This window comes from Sarcophilus harrisii, chromosome 2 (assembly GCF_902635505.1).
Source record: "Sarcophilus harrisii chromosome 2, mSarHar1.11, whole genome shotgun sequence".
Classification (NCBI taxonomy): domain Eukaryota; kingdom Metazoa; phylum Chordata; class Mammalia; order Dasyuromorphia; family Dasyuridae; genus Sarcophilus; species Sarcophilus harrisii.
Window position 1 is genome coordinate 118,514,600 of NC_045427.1, and position 17,715 is coordinate 118,532,314.

The window sequence follows — 17,715 nt, forward strand, 5'->3', positions numbered from 1 at the left end:
TGTGTTTCAGTTTACAGTTATTAATTTAAACAATAATCACGGACTAGATCTCTTTCAGTTCTGAAGTTGCACGGTCTCCAGCATTTTATTTCCCGCCTATTTCTTCTTTCTGTTCTCCCCGCCCAGTCCCTTCTTTATCTTGGGCTCCTTCCCACGGTGTTCCGGCTCCAGGCTTTTGCATCAGCCCACCAGCGTACATGCGCAGTCGGGGTGGAGGCACTGCGCATGCCTCGGCCTGGACGCCACCTGCGGCTCGGCTTCTTCGGGTCTGTGGGAGTCGGCTGAGAGAGCTTGGGCGGGCGCCTCGGGGAGGGGGCGGGGAGTGTCTCCGGCTTCAGTGTGGAGCGCCTGGGACCGCCCCGGAGCCCAGCCGCGGGTAGGGACGGGACTGCTGCCCGCCCGGCGTAGCCCGCCGGGGATATGTCTGCAGCCCCGGAGGCCGCCGCGCCGAGGGCTGGAGACGCGGACGCCGCCGCGGACGCCGAGGCCCGTCAGAGGAAGCTGGAGTCTTTGAGCCGAATGCCCCGGCTGCCGGTTCACATGGAAAGCCTGCTGGTGAGCGCGGGGAGCGGCCGCTTTGTCTGGGCGGTCTCGGCTTCGGCCCGCCAGGCCCGGCGGTCTCCCTCGAGGGAGGGACTAGGAGGCCCACAACTGCGCTCCTCTCCTCTCTAGTCATCCCCCGTGGAGGGAGAGGGGGCGGGGAGACGCGCACCGCGTCCTCCTCCTTTCGGCCTTTGGGTCCTGAGGGATGTCACATTCTGCTCCTTCGTTTTGCGGAGAAATTTGGTTTAACTGAGAAACGAAATCGGATGGGGGCGGGGAGCGATTTGCCCCAAGCTCTGGTCACGTGCTATTTCTTCCTCTAGTTATTGTTGGAGTTCTTTTTTCTCATCCTCCAATTATCTGCACGATTAATATACTGTGGCTGGCGATAGCTAATGCTTTAAAGTTTGCAACTAGCTCTCTACTTTTTGTCTCACTTGGTCCTCACAACTCTCCTGGGAGGTAAGGCTATCATATTCCCCGTTTTACAGATCAGGGCTCTCAAGTTGCAGAATTTGAACTCGGGTCTGCCCGACTGCCCAGTCCATCGCTATGCTACTTTGTTGCAGCTGCATATTTGATTACATATTCTACTCCCCAGTGACCTCAATTAAGCTCTTTCTATTTCATAGACTCCTTTTTTATTAGAATACCTTTCTTTGCAGCTGCAGGTACCCTACCTCCCAAACTGCTTTGTATTTAACGACTTTGTATATATTTGTGCTTACTGATTTTGTGTATTTATTTATAAACTATATTTTTTAACTACATTATTTTAAATTTATAGTTTAAATAGGCTACCTATTTAATTTATATTTATAAACTATATTTATTAACTGTATTTGTTGTTCTCTATATTTTCATATGTGCTTATTTTCCCCGTTGGAATGTAAGCTTATTTGGAAGTAGGGACTGTTTCATTCTTGGTACTTGTTTTACCCAGTAGTTAGCCAAGTACTACAGAGTGAGTGCTTGATAAGTACTTAATTAATTTATGGTTTTTATTTTGTATCCTCTGGGCCTAGAACACCACTTTGCACACTAACCCTTTTGTGTAATACTTTGAAGGGTTGTGAAGTTAATAGGAGAAGTTTGTAGAGTGTTTTGTATATATAAATGATCTGTTTTTGTACCTGATTGATTTAGTGGCAGAGCTGAAATTCAAAACTCAGTTCGGTGGCCCTGAAATTAAGAGGCATTATGTTCTAGGTGTGGGACTCTGGGCAGTTTAAACGCTCTTGATCCTAGTATAAAAGAAGAAACAATTCCTATTCCTATTAAGTGAGGGAAAATAGTTACTTGGCCTCTCTGAGTTTTTTTTATCCCTAAAATAAGGATAGTAATATTTACACTATCTACTTTGAAATGTCAGGAAAGCAATATATAAATAAGTTTTTATTGTTTTCCAAAACTTTCAACAATAAGACATTTCCCAAATATAGTTCCATGTTATTCCTATTCTATTTTGTTCCTTTTTCATTGCTCATCTGGACAGATAATGCAGATCTATCTGTCCTGCATCTATATAGTTCTGTCAGTTCAATTAAACTGCCTAGTCTGGGAAATAAGCATTTTTTCATGCATAACATTTTTACTTCAGACCAATGATTTTTTCTCTGTCATGTTAGAATTTTATTAGTAGGCATTCCTGTTTGGATTTTATGTCCTGTATGTTAGGACATACAGGAAATGTATGTTAGGAATATTACTGGGTTAGGTATTGAAGATGGAAAAGAAAGAGTTAATAATCTAGTATCTGGAGCCTTCTGTCTACCTTTTGTTGTAGCTTTGCCATTAGATAAGCCATGGGCTAGTCACTTAACCTGTACTTCTTAACTCCCTGTACCTTCTAACCTCACTTAACCTGTGACTGTACAATCTACATCAGTAAAAATTTGGATAATACTTCAATTCTTATTTCACTGGGTTCTTGAAAGAAATAAATTCTTCGTAAATATTACTACTACTACATAAATCTAAAGTGGTAGTAATTATTTTCAAACAACATTAGCTGCAGTACCCCTTAGTTTGCAGAAGAGAAAACCAAAACCTACATAAGTTAGTTCTTTGCTAATAGGACTAAGTCATAAAAGTGTAAAGAACAAAGTCAGGATTGAAAACCAAATTTTTTGTTTTGATCCTTCTCTTATACTAACCTGTCACATCAGTTCATTCTAGACAAATTCATTGTTTCTGAAGGCTGAAGTTTTTACTGTAATGGAATTTATTTAATGGAATTCTTATCATGAAATTTAATTTCAGTATTTTCAGATGTAAACTTGGATGACTTAACCCACTTAACTTTTCATTTGGTGCCCAGACACAGCTCTGAAAACTAGTTTGCAAAGCAGTTGCTAATCTCCAGTGATTTAAGGTGTTTCATTACTGGGAGTTAGCATAGCAAGGGAACACACATGTCCTGTCAAAATTATATCATATCTCCTCCAGCACATAGTGTGTGTGTGTGTGTGTGTGTGTGTGTGATAATAATTATGATTTTTGACAAATATTTTACATAAAATATAATTCCTGCCCTCAAGAAATTTATAGGCTACTGGGGACATACAATTTATACACAAATATTTTAAAATTAAGAAAGGAGAACATGCTATCTGGGCAGATTTCATGGAGAAGGTGGCATCTGATTCAGAGGCACATTGCAGATATGGTTAGATAGCACAGAGAGTCAAGAAATGGTATGTCCAATTTCAGGCACTGGGCTAGTAGCTTTGTTTAGTTGCGACCTAGAGTTTGTGAAGGGGAATAATATAAAAAAAATTAGGTTTAGAAAAGTGATATGTAGGACCCAGATGGATGAGAGCCTTAACTGTCAGTCTCTGAGGACTTCTGTAGAGATCTTCTGGGTTTTTGATTTTGAGAATAAATGATATGGTCATTTCTGTTCTTAGGGCAGAGATAACAAACAAACTCAAATAGAAATGGAGCCATTAGACCATATAGAAAGAAGGTTTCCCATAGAGTATATATTGACTTAGAAAACCACATCAATGTTAACTGTTTTATTTGTGTCATATATTTCTGAATTACATTTTTACCTAATTCTGCCATATACTTGAGAGTGTTCTGCTGACAGGAGGTTGACAAGAGACATACCTCAGTGGATAGAATTCTAAGCCTGGAGTCAGCAAGACCCGAGTTCAAATATGATCTCAGACACCAGCTGTGTAGCCCTGAGCAAGTCTCTTAGTCTCTCTTACCCTTAATGCATTACAGAAGGAAATGGCAAATCACTCTAGTATCTTTGCCAAGAAATTCCCATGGATCATATGGGCCATGGGTTCACAAAAAATTGGACATGACTAAGCAGCAACATGCTGACTGTGCCTAAGTGTTTGAACACCCTCCACCTTCTCCCTTTGGATTGATTGGGGAGAAAACCAACTAGGAAGATTTAATAGTTTTGGTGGGAATAATGTGTAAACTAAGATGGTGCAGCATAGGGTAGATCCTTAAACATAGATATTTTGAACTTTGATTTCCTTCATAATTATACTTATTTTATGTATTTAAGAACACTGTTGAGAGAAGTCCATAGGTTTTTTGCCGTGCAATCCATGAAATCGAAAAAATTTAAGATGACCTTGTATAGACAGAAGAAAAATTGGAGAGACATTCTAGGAATGGACTTGGTTTAAAACTTGTCAATTAATTGGATATGATGGGGGAGGAATAAAAACTCCAAGATGAGCCTGAAAGCATAATTTAGTCTTTATCAGTAAACTTATTACATTTCAAACAGATTCCAGAGAAGAAAACTGTCTTTGTCCTTAATTTTTTTTTAAAGTGTTTTGTAGTTATCTGGGGGGCGGGGGAAGAGGACCCTTAAAATAGTTTACTTCTTGCTTCTTATGTGACTATAGGCTATTTTTTTTTTTCCTTGTGGGCCAGTCATAATGTGATAGAGGAGAAAAAGAAGTTGCTCCAGAGTCAGAGGATCCGGCTTCAAATTCTACCTCTGATTACATATGTAACTGGACAAGTCACTTAACCTCCTTGGCCCTCCTGGTAGGTTTTACTAGATGGTCTTAGGTCTCTTCAACTATTCCCAGTCAATAAACATTAAGCACTTTGTGCAAAGAACCAAATGTGCTAAAGCTGGGGATATACATGGGGTTAGGGGAGAGATAGTCCTTGCTTTTATAGAGCTTATAACAGGGAAAGACCACGCAAAAGAAAGTTGAAATGAGCATGAGGGAAAAGAGTTACTTCAGGCTCTAGGGCATAGTGGAGAAATCAGAGAAGTTCAAAAGGAGTGCTACTACTTGAGAAATTAGACAGTGATATATGTCTCCTCCTTAAATGGAGGGATTTATGGCTATACTCTCCAGTTTAAGGGGGTAGAGGGTACCAGAAATAATGCTAATTGAATCTTGTAAGATGATGGCATTTCCTTATGATAAATTTCTTGGAGGTTTAGTAGAGAAGCCAAAGAAGTCCAGAAGGAGTCTTTCCTGAGTCTGGGTGGCAAATGAGATGTGTAAAGATCATCTAGTTCTATGATTCTTTGGTGGAATTTGTTTTAAAAAATCATTTGTATACCTCCTTTCAGAAATAGTGAGAATATATTAAAATTTTAAAATAAATTTAAGGGACTCGTTCCTAATAGTTTGTTTTGAATATTTTCCTACATTTTTGGTTTAAATAATCAGTTAATGGGCAATCAGTTAAAGACTGGGAAATTTTTCTAATACAGATTTTTTGGTTGTAATCATAGTTTGTGACAGGGTGAAGCCCTATATAAGAACCAGATATTAATAACTTTAATTATTTGTATTTCACTTTCTGTTGACTCCTGCTGAATATTCACTCTCTATTTTGAAGCTTATTTTAGTTATCTGCATCTCATTTTCCCATGCTTTTTTTTTGCACTGCTCTTGTTTGTGCCTCTGCACGCCTAGGTGTGAGCATATTTCTGAAGGCTGCATGAAGTAGTTTTGTCGTTAAAGATTGATACTGTTTGGGTGGGCTAGTGAACCCCCTCTCAGATTTATTTAAACTATTGCCTCAGGAAAAACCTCAAAATACATAGAGAAATTATATTGAATTTTTTAATATATAAATTGTTGGTTACAAGTAATTTAACAGTTATCTTTTTTCCCCTAGCCATCAAAAATAAAGATTAATTTAGAAGAGAATGTACAATACATGGCCATGAGAAGTAAGTTAAACATTGGGTAGTTTTATTTAAATGTTATCATTTGAATTTCACAGATTTAAACTGTGTATTGGGAGTTTTAAAAATGTGAATAAGACTGTTTATAGGAAGTTAGACTAAGTGATTCTTAGGGTCCCTTCTAGCATCAAATGTGATTGGTTCTACAGTGTGATAGAACATACTTTTTTTACACTCATGAAATGAAATACTTGCAAAAATACTTAAGGTCACTGGATGTTATTTCAACAGGGAGAATTTTGAAAATTTGCTCTCCTGTGTTCTAGAGGCTTTTTAGGATTATAGAATAACTGGAGAAATGTAAAAGGGTCATCTGATCCAGATCTCTCATTTCACAGATGAAGATTTTTTTCATTAAATAACACTATCAGCGTAACAATGTGAGGAAAAAATAGCTGGTATCCAAACCCAATTTCCCTGACTAAATCATGGAACTCTTTCTAGTATGCCACATTGTCTCTTATTCATATCAGTACATAAATAAATCATGTTTATAGAAATGTTTACATTTTTTCACAAACATTTATACTTAAAATTCAATATGTATACAATCTTGTCAGTGTAGTACAAGTTCCAGTACTATTGATCTCAGCCTATCCACATCTTCTCATCCTGTTTGATTCTTGTCCATTCCCTCCCATAAATGCTCTAGCTTTTGGAGCTTTGGCCTAGAGATCTTGTAGACTTTTTAAGTTTCCATTTATAACAGTGTAGCATTTATATCCCTGGCTTTCACAATATCCATCTCCTTTGCTAGTCATTTATAGAATGCTATCTTTTATGTAATTACTTATAATTAATTTCATGCAGTTAATTATTGGTAATATGGTGCAGCCTACTTAGGGTCACCCATGATTTTTATTTCTTTAGAGATTTTGATATTCCATGATTTTAAGTCATATAGCACTTCTAAAAATTAGAGTATCGTATTAAAGCCTTATATTATTTGGAAAATTTAGTAGCATGGAAACTATCAAGAAACAAAGTTGTCAGCTGGATTGTATTCAGATAACAAGCTAGACAACCCCATGTCTTTCTACTTACCTGACTTCATCCTTAATATGACTTTTACAGGAGATTGAACGTCAGCTCCAATTCCTTATCCTTTTTGAAATTTACAATACCACAAAAGGAACAAAGATTAGAATGATAGCAAATTTCACCTGAGATTAAAAAAGTAACTGCCTTGGGATGGGGGAGGGGGGAAAACTTATATTTTTCTAAGTTTTATGAAATTTGATGGAGTTTAGGCATTTGAATATCATAACCCTAACCAGTATACATTTAAATAAACACTTGTTAAAGTAGGAGAATTTCTTGCATAATATATATGAAGTAATGAGGTTAAAAATCCTGACCACCCATCCCTATAAATCTTTTTGAATTTAGAACTGATCTTCATTAACTTGGGGACTCTAGCTATTCATCTTACAATAGGTAGAATCATAGATTTACCTGCAACTGGAATTAATCTGAATATATTATGCATGGTGCTTATAATTGTAATGGATTAGAGAAGTTGGAGAGTGATTTTGTACTATTGCCATATGAAGCATGGTACTTGGGATATATGGAAAGGGAGAAATGAAAAGTCATTTAACTTCTAGATCAGAGTAATAGCTAAATTATTTAAAGACATTTAGGCAAGACATATTAAAGGCATATATCCTAGTAAAACATTGAAATACAGTGAAAGTGTGAGGTTCTATAATTTCATTTCACAGAATTTTAGAGTTAAAAAGGAACTTCAGTGGTCATGTAATCCAGTATACCCCCCAAGAAAACCATCACTTAAAGACACTTTACACCATGTTTTTATTGTCTAAGGCAGGGCTTATTATCAAGCAGCTGTCTTCTAAGTCCTGAATTTTTCACTATAACAATTCTTGAAGATCATCTACTAAATTCTAGAGAGTTTACTGCCTGCATTGGTGGAGGGAGCACCCACAACATGGAAATGAGAGGTCTTTGGAGTGTTGTAATGGGTAAACCTTTATAGCTATTACTAACTAGGTGGATGAGTGGAGCTTTGAGTCAAGAACTAGAATATACAACTAGTCTCTTGGCATGGTAAAAACAAAACTTAGCATTTAGTTAGCAAGTTAAAATGGTGAGTTACCAATGATCTGGTCAGGATTCCATACCATCCCCTATACTCTACCCACCAGCAGTATTTGAAGTGTCGCTTGGCTGTTTTGTTGTTCTATTTGGCTCAGGCTCAATAACGATATGTAGGACTGAGTAAATAGAATGTTTTTTTTTTCTTTGATCAAATGTAGTAAAAATTTTTCTTAATGGTAAAAAATGTGCATAAATGTTTTATAAAGTTTATTACTAAAAACTGTTTTCTGTTTTTTCAGAAGCATTAAGAGTGGCAAAACCTCGTTATGATGTATCTTTGGTTTATTTAACTCGTAAATTTATGGAGCTCATCAAATCTGCTCCTGGTGGAGTTCTTGATTTAAATGAAGTTGCAACAACTTTGGGAGTACGGAAACGAAGAGTATATGACATCACCAATGTATTAGATGGAATTGATCTCATTCAAAAAAGATCTAAAAATCATATTCAGTGGATGTGAGTTAATTTAAGTTTCTCCTCATTCTCCTTTAAATCTTTTTCAGGGAAACCACACAGATGTTATTTTAAAATTGTAACAAAGGGAGTTTTATACATTAGGAAAGGGTTTTAATTGTTTCTGTCTTTTCTTAAACTGAGCTAGAGAGGTTAACTGTGTAAGGGTAGAAAATGTTAGAATTATTTAGGAATCTTTACCATTGTTGAAGAATTGGAAGACATGAAAAATAGATATAGATATATACTTTTTTTTTTTTGATGAGGCAATTGGGGTTAAGTGACTTGCTCAGGGTCACACAGCTAGGACGTATTAAGTGTCTGAGAAGAGATTTGAACTCGGGTCCTCCTGACTTCAGGGCTGGTCCTCTATCTACTGTGCCACTTAGCTGCCCCAGGACATGATATTTTTAAGAATCCTTTCATCATAGTTTAATAAATATTTCATTACATTTTATTTGATTCTTGATTATTATGGAAGTATTAGCTAAGGCTTCAAAAGTAGTTGAATACCTTGGAGAAAATAATCCCTAAATGATTTATTTAGTAGCTTAAAAAGATAAGGGAAATAACAAATCCATAATGTAAATATAATTTTTAAGTCCCAGAGAATTAGCATTTATAGAGAGAGTAGGGTTTAGCATAAAGCCTTTAGTACATTTAAATATAACAGGTTATTATCCAGCAGAGAAGACTGATAATTTCCTTCAGACAGGATTAGATAGTCAGTAATGTCATGCTACAGAAAGGTTTAATAGGACTCAGAAAAAGCCATTAGACTTGGAAAATAAGACATCAATGGTAATCTTGGTTAGAATAGTTTCAGTTGTGGGATCAAAAGCCAGATTTTAAGAGATTTAAAAGTGAGTTAATAGTGAAGAGTATAGACAATGAATATAGGTGGCTTTTTTCATGATTTAGGCTAGAAATATAGTAGTGTGGCCTTAAAACTTATCTATCCTCTCTTAGTGAACAGTTTAATACTTGAATAATTTTTACTGACTTTTTGTTATTAAAACAGAAATCTACTATGACCTTTAAAAATAATTCAGCCTCTAATATTATTCATTATCGTTGATTTTTTTAAAAATTGGAGTTTCTAATTCACTCTCCTCCAGGCTGTTCCCTATTGAGAAGGCAAGTAATATATTCTCAGTTATCTATTGAAGTCATATCATGACCTTTTGAAATAATTTAGATGTTATTTGGCCCAGTAGATAGAGCCTTGAGCCTGAAGTCAGGAAAATCCAAATTCAGTTACAGTCTCGGAAATCATTTAATAGCTGTGTGACCTTAGCCAAGTTACCTAACCTTTGACTATCTTAGTTTTCTCAGCTATATAATGGAGATAATAATACCTTCTCCCTAGTGCTTGGCACAAAATAGGTACTTAAATTTTTTTTTTCTTTTTTTCACTCCCCAATAGTAAAATTTGTAAAACTTTTACTCTTTGCAGAGAGTAGTTTTATACTCTACTCTGCAAATTAGAACCATATTAAAGTTCCTCCTATTTGACTCCTCTTTCTCCATCTCCTTAGCTGGATCCTTCTTTAGTTATCTAGATATCTGAAGTTTTATCTCCAGCTTTAATTTAGTTTAAAACTTCAATACAAAATTTCTCTCCATTTTGCTGAGAGATTTTCCGCCTCTCAACATAATGCCTTTTTATTTTGAGTCACTGAAAACATTCCTTTTGTAACCAAGATTTCTGAAATACAGGTGAGCAATTGTTTACTTTGTTTTGTTAAATAATCATTTTAATATTATTAACTGCTAGATGTCACTGCCTGTCACATTGAAAATATCAACACAAATTGGACAAGATATAAAGAGTTGTAAAAGTATTAGTGAAACAGTAATCTAATTTGAAAGTATTCTTTGTTAGCTTCTTATATCTTTTATTTTTTCATACCTTTTTTTTTAAGTGGATCTGATCTTGGTGGTATTGGATCAAAAGTACCCCAGCAAAAGAAGATAAGGGATGAACTTACTGATTTAACAGCAATGGAAAAAGCTTTGGATGAGTTAATTAAGGATTGTGCTCAACAACTGTTTGAACTAACAGATGACAAAGAAAATGAAAGATATCCTTTATCATTATCTATTAAAATTATTCTGGAGCTATTCAATTTGGGTATTATTGTTAGCAATAGGGCTTAATATATATTGTGAATAGAAAACTTGCAGCATTAATTCATACTATAACATTGTATTCATAGTCTCATCAGATCAGGTTGGTAGAATTCTGATGGATATTCTGCACTGTTATCTAAAAATGATGATTATTAAAACTGATATGTTTTTATCCTAGAGTGTTAGAAAATTAGTCAAAATTCTGCTTATATAACTCTTTGCTTACAAGTATGCGCCTCAAAATTTTCACTTTAGGCTTTTCATTTAGCTCACATAAATTAAGTACTGCCCAGATTTGCATTATGAAGCTTTTTTTACTATTGGTCTCATAATCGCTTTTTGGCTCCTTAATTCAGAAATTCCTTGACTGATTTGTACATTAGCATATGTGACCTATCAAGATATACATAGTATTCAAGCTTTCCATGAACAGATTGTCATTGCAGTCAAGGCTCCAGAAGAAACCAAATTGGAAGTGCCAACTCCTAAAGAAGTAGGTAGTACTTTAAATTTGTTTACAAATTTCATAAGAAAGTCTTTTGTTAAAAGAAGTCTTATACATTGTCTTATACAAGTCTTATACATTGTTTTTAAATTTTATCTAACACCAGTGCCTTCAGTATGAACTTATTATATAAACTTGATTTTATCAGTAATAGTGATGCCTTTGGTAGAATTTTTTGGAGTCTCTTTTATAGTATTTAGAGTGGTAATAGCATTGCATTAGAAATTTTACCTTTCTTGCATGTCAAAATGGACTTAAAGTTAAAATTGTAGTTTTTACAATGATGGGAGGCATTAAAATATACAATACTTTGGACCTATTATCTTATTAATGTGGGTACTCCCTCTTCTAATACAAATCACATTCCATTCACACCTCATCCTTGGTGATTCTTGTCCATGTCTTCTCCTTAATCCTCCAAAAATGATAAACTATCCTTCCTTTAGTTTTTTTTTTTTTTTTTAAATATTTTGTGGGAATCAGTGCAACACTTGGGCTACCAAACTATATCTTCACTTTTTACCATTCCCAGGACCTTTGTTAGAGTTTTCATGGACTCTGTTTTGTAATTTCAATTTTGTGAGATACACACACACACACACACACACACACACACACACACACACACAGACAAATATATACACACATAACGTGTGTATGTGTGTGTGTGTGTGTGTGTGTGTATAAATAAAGACTTCCATGGGAAAGACCTGGAAGGGAAGCAAAGAAAACAAGCACTGAAGAGCCAATGTATAATATCTTCTCTTTACTCTGCTGGTTCATACAAATATATCAGGCCCCTCCTGGGGGAGTCAATCAATGAGAGTCACTCTGAACTCTTAGAGAAGGTGTTTATTAAAACCAAGGTTCAAACTGGTAAGTTGAAACCTGAAATAGCCTTAGTCACACCTTCTAGTAATGAAAGAACATTAGAAATAGGACAAAAAATTAGGATGTGAGATCCTCTGCTATGCTGCATCTCACTGCAACTCACTTTGTGTTGTGAACACAGTGAAGGGCAGCGCGGGAGGGAGGAATGCCATCAGTGTTGTCTAGACCGAGCCTAACAGACATCCCCAGAGAACCAGGTAGGGGTTTCAATTCCAACTATCAACATGTTGCTTTTCATGTATGTAGCATTACTTTTTATTAATATGCTGGAGCCATATTTCTCATGTGGATGTTTTATAACATCCTCTGAACTCTTAAGAACAGATCAACAAAATGTGTGTGGGGGTGTGTGATCAGCCTGCATGGGAAAAAAATAAATGGAAACCTCCCTTTTAATAAGGACTACTTTCTTTATTTACAGTTAATAAAAATACAGATTATTTTCAACTGTATTGCTTTCTCAAGAATTGACTATCATGGGGCAGCTAGGTGGTGCAGTGGATAGAGCACCAGCTCTGAAGTCAGGAGGATCTGAGTTCAAATCTGGCCTTAAGACACTTAACACATCCTGGCTGTGTGACCCTGGGCAAGTCACTTAACCCCAATTGCCTCAGCAAAAAAAAAAAATTGACTATCATTTTTAGGGGGGATCAAATTGTTATACACCTAGAATTCTTTAAAGAGACAGGATTTTAAGTAACCTTCAGGAAATGCAGTATGATACAGTGGAAAGAACATGAGATTTGGACTGAGGGAATAAGCTCTTCTAGCCATATGTGATACCTTGGGACAGTCATTAAAACTTTTCTGGGATTCATTTTCCTCATCTATAAAATAATGATTGAGTTGGACTAGATATCCTCTAAGGTTCTTGTCAACTCTAATAAATTTGTGACCTTGTATGAATCATTATTTAACATGTTTGATGACCTTTGTATTAGATATACTATCAAATGTTAATATTTTCCCCAAGCTCATTAAATTTTGTAATATTATAAACCTATCCAAGCAGTCAATTCTTCATAGATTTTTTTCCTTCAAGATTCTTGTTCACAAATTTTATAGAGTTTTCAAAATCACTTGTAATCATTTAGCTTAGACAAATCAGGAACCCTCGTTCTTCACTAATCAATAAAATATCAGGCTGTTGGGTAGTATTTCCTAGATTCATTACCTTCAAGTAAAAGACTTAAAGTAGAGAAATACAGTACTTTAAATAATTAAATTTTTGTACTTTGGTTCTTTCTTTCTTACCCTCTCAGTATTATGTGCCTGACCTCTTGCCTAATCTAATTAGTTGATTATATCTAATTCTTTTTCAATCTTCATTGACTTTTTTTCTCACAATTACTTAATGATAAAAGTAAAGTATAAATTCACGCTTTCTGGAAGATTTGCAAAACTTGACTGTCCTAGTGAATGAATCAAATGTGGTTAGTGGATTTTTCTCATTCATGTTTATATCCTATGTTTCTTTTCATAGGACTGTATAACTGTACATATAAAGAGTACAAAGGGACCTATTGATGTTTATTTGTGTGAAGTGGAACAAGATAACATAAATAACAAAACATTTGAAGAAATGACTACTACTTTGTCTGAAAGTAAGTCTACAGTTCATCTTGATCCAGGTAAATATATAAAGACATTATGGGTAAATTTGGAATTAAAAAGTAATTTCAGTAGAGTTTAGCCAAAGTTTTATGAGTATGTATTATAATTTTTTAAATAAATGTTTTTAAAAAGTACTAGGTCTTGAAGAAATATGTTTTGCCTCACTGGGAAGTAAAATAAAACATTCTCTGTACATTGAAAGTATTACAAGTGTTCTACAATTTGGAAGAGATGTTTTGAAAAAGTTAAATGAAAGATACAATATAAATCATAACTCTATTTGTTCATTGGAAGCTATTGTACATTTGCAAATGTGTTGTTATAGGATGACATGTTTTTAAAAATGAGAGAAATAATTGTCCTCACTGTAGAGATTTTCTGTTCTTATCTACTCTTTCTACTCAATAGGTAAAATAGCATCCTTTTCAACCATTTAAAATTCACAAGAACTGAAAAGATCAGGAAATTCTGAGATAGTTTTAAACTAGTTATTTAAATTCTCAAAAACTTTTCCTTCTAGTTTTGGATTGAATTTGGATCCTTTGCTTGTGAGGCATTTTTGGTACAACAAAAAGTCCTGATTAGGACTTGAAACTTCTGGATTCTTGCTTTTCCCAATTAGACATTTATTAGCTATGTAATATTGCCAATTTGAATAGATCATTTAACCCTGTTGAAATTTGGTCTTTTAGAACAAGAAGAGTATAATAATTTCAACCCTGTCTGCTTCATTGGAGTCTTGAAATAAATAATGGCTCCTAATAAAAACAATAAAGATCATACATGTATAAAGTGACTTTTTTTTTACTTTTCCTTCTGACAATCAGCATGGTATAATGGAAAGACAATACTTGAAATTCTGGCTCTATCACTATGGTCAAGATACTTTTCTAGATCTCAGTTTCCTTATCTGTAAAATAAAATGAATGGAACTAGAGTATTACTTGATGAACCTTTCAGCCCTGGATCTGTGAATTCTTTGAATCTGAGCAAATTTATTTTTCCCCAGTTACATAAAAAAAAAAACCCAAAACCCAAACAGTTTTTAATATTTGTTTTTAAATCTTTGAGTTGCACACTCTTTACTTTTTTCCTTTTCCTCCCCTTTTCTCTCTCTTCCCTGTTGAGAATACAGGCAATTTAATGTAAGTTATACATGTGTAATCATGCAAAACATTTCCATAACAGTCATGTTGTCAAAACATAGACCAAAAAAGAAAAATACAGTAAAAGCAAAAAGTATGTTTCAGTCTGCATACAGATGCTATCAATTCCTTCTCTGGGTATGGATAGTATTTTTCATTGTTTTAAGTCCTTCAAAAGTGTCTTGGATGATTGTATTGTAGAGAATAGGTAAGGGAAGGGGTTATTAAACCTTTTTTGGGTTAATACCATTTTGTTTTTAGCAGTAACAGTGAAATCTATGGGTTCCTCAAGAATAATGTTTTGAACAAGTAAAATACATAGCATTTCAAGGAAAAGCAATTATTTTAATAGTTACCAAAAGTTTTTAAAATATGTATTGCTCTAAAGTTTTTGTGTATAGAAAAACCCAACCATTTTTCATTTGCCTTAATAAATACATATATATATACACTAAATAAGTCATAGGATTGTATTCCAAAAGAGCAGATACTGACAAGTCAGTCACATAAACTTAGACTAAAATACTCCTTTATTATTACCTTTGTGAAGAAATTTGCTGTTTCAGTTCTTCTAATACAGAGCTTTTTAAAACTTTTTCTATCATGTCCCCTTTTTGCTCAAGGAAATTTTTTATGGGACCCTGGTCATATAGACATATAAATAATATATTTACTAATATTATAATTTTGTAACCCCTACATTTTAGTTATATAACCTGCAGTTTAAGAAACTGTTCCAATGAAAGCTGCTATGAAAAAAAGTTAATTCTTTCCAATTTTGAGAAGTCTTTTTTGTTCCTTGCTCCCTTCTCCCCCCCCCCCCCCTTAACCGCCTTTCTGTATTTCTCAACTTTTTTTACTTATTTGCCATTAGCAAGTAGCAAAGTTTGAATATGTTTTCTTTTGGGCAAGCGTTTTAAAAACAATTTCAAGTAGATAGAATAAGTATCTTAGAAAAGTATCTTCTTTTAAGTTTGAATCCATTTTGTTTGAGGATGTATAAAAGAATGAACTTCTCAGGTTGAAGGGAAGGGAAGATGCACTTTGTTTCTTGTTATTCTCTTAGTATCCCATTGTAATTGCTTTTTTTTTTTTTAAAGTATCTTCATGTGGGGAAAGCAGTCATGTTTGTTAAAACCTTACTTACCAATCAGTGAGTAAAGTAAATCACTTTATTAAATGAAGCACTTAAGTATATCATTTTCCTTTTACTCTCTGAGTTAGCTGTATTAATGTCTGTTGTTTTTCAATCCTACCCAATTCTTGCTAATCCCATCTAAGGTTTTTTTGGGCAGAGATACTGGAGGAGGTTGTCATTTATAGATGAGGAAACTGAGGCAGATAGGATTAAATAACTTGTTCAGAGTCATACAGTTAGTAAGTATCTGAGTCCATATTTGAACTCGGGAAATAGTGTCTTCCTGATTCCAGGTCAGATACTCTATCCGTTGTGCCACCCTAACTGGCCCATAGATGAGTGTTCTTAAAGCACATAAAAACATGGGCAGTGGAATCTATGGATTTATTTCACTGCCATAATCACTATCCTTTCTCCATATCAATGTGTGTAAAGAAATCATTCATTCCAAGCATTCACTTTCTAATGTAATAAAGGCTGAGGGAAAATAATTTTGATTGTTTAAAAGGCCAATTTTAATTGTCAGCCCAACTGGGAATTGTAAATAGAATTATAGAATTGAATGTATTGGGGAAAATACTATATCAGGCATTTTACTAAGCATCTACTATATGCCACTGTTCTAAGTACTGGAGATTTTAAATGTTTGAAGTTTGCCTTTTATTGCATTGCATTCAGATTTTAAATAGTTGTGAAGGTTACTTTCTTTTATCTTTAAAAAATAAAAGCAGATTTATTTTTGCTAATGATTTTCAGAGATATTTATTTTGCAAGCATAGAACTTGTCTTATTTTCCTCCTCTCTCCCAATTAAGAAATATTCTAATTTATGTTTATTTCTTTGTAGAAGGAAATCTACAGCAGAGTGAATTAAGTGAAAAAAAAACCATCTGAATTGTCTTGAACATTAACTCTCTGGAACGATTTCAACACTTTGTCAAGTTGGTTTAATTCCCTCTGTGGTGAGACTCTTTCAGTTTGGACTTAAAAAAAAATCAGCCATAAAGGACTTCTGTGCCTAGTTTGATATTAACATTAAGGCAATAGTTTTAATAGTTCTCTTGTATACATTTACATCAACTTATTATGGAAAATGGCTCATTTTATAAAAAATTATGAAATGGTAATTTGACATTTACTTAAGTGAAACAAGGACTTCCATATTAAAAAAAAAAAAAAAAAATTCTTGTAAACAATCTTTTAGAGCACCAGTTTGTTACTACTAAAACATTTGGACTAATCTGAACTTGAAATATACAGTATCATTAACTTCTTCCTTACAATGCAGAGTATGTACCAAGTAAAATTATGCTTTACAACATGTGAAGTACTGTTTGCATTGTATGCAATCAGCTGTTTAAATGGATGTACACAATAAAATTAAATGTGAATACTCCTGTACATATTTGTATAATGTTTAGTAATTCATGAAAAATGTGAAACAAATATAAAATTTTCATCTTGTACAGCAAAAAATAAAATGTAAATATGAAAAGTTATTCATTCATTAATTTGATTTTTCTGGGTTTTTTTCCTGATATATTCAACAGAACTTTAAAAATCACTGTTCTCTAGATACCGAGAAATATGAATTTCAAGGAATTAAATGAGTTGAAAGCTGAAATCACTAGTCTAATAAGAGTTAAACCTTCCCTCATATGTACAAATCAATAAATCAAATGATCACTTTTATGCATCTGCTCGAAGACTTCCACTATTAAGACATCACTCAAATGGAAATGTGATCTCTTTAATTCTGAAGTTCTCTTCAGTGATGTAGCTTGCACACCCATTCATGCTTACAACTTTTATCCTTAATTTCCTCAACAATTTTCCACAAAAGGTTAACCCCATCTCATGGAGGATTCTAACAAAACACTTTGGATGTCACATTTCACTTTTTACTACATGAGCAGACCATTTTCCCATCTTGAAATTACTTGATGGCATTCTTCAGATTCCTTCATTTGCCACATGTT

General features: G+C 34.3%; 1 protein-coding gene across 4 annotated transcripts; it reads left to right on the plus strand.

Moving 5' to 3' along the window:
- The first annotated feature begins 218 nt into the window (after window positions 1-218).
- On the plus strand, window positions 219-17,231 carry LOC116421398 (transcription factor E2F6-like). 4 transcript variants are annotated; one of them, XM_031950675.1, is made up of 7 exons: window positions 219-555; window positions 5,668-5,722; window positions 8,098-8,314; window positions 10,237-10,395; window positions 10,823-10,937; window positions 13,324-13,471; window positions 16,584-17,223. In XM_031950675.1, exons 1-7 carry the CDS (start codon window positions 421-423, stop codon window positions 16,628-16,630), a joined length of 876 nt encoding a protein of 291 aa, XP_031806535.1. In that variant the 5' UTR covers window positions 219-420; the 3' UTR covers window positions 16,631-17,223. The 4 variants fall into 4 exon arrangements, with proteins under 4 accessions (XP_031806535.1, XP_031806536.1, XP_031806537.1 ...); XM_031950676.1 differs by having other exon boundaries at window positions 220-555; window positions 13,324-13,444; window positions 16,584-17,231; XM_031950678.1 differs by lacking the exon at window positions 219-555 and adding an exon at window positions 4,460-4,569.
- Window positions 17,232-17,715: the final 484 nt, after the last annotated feature.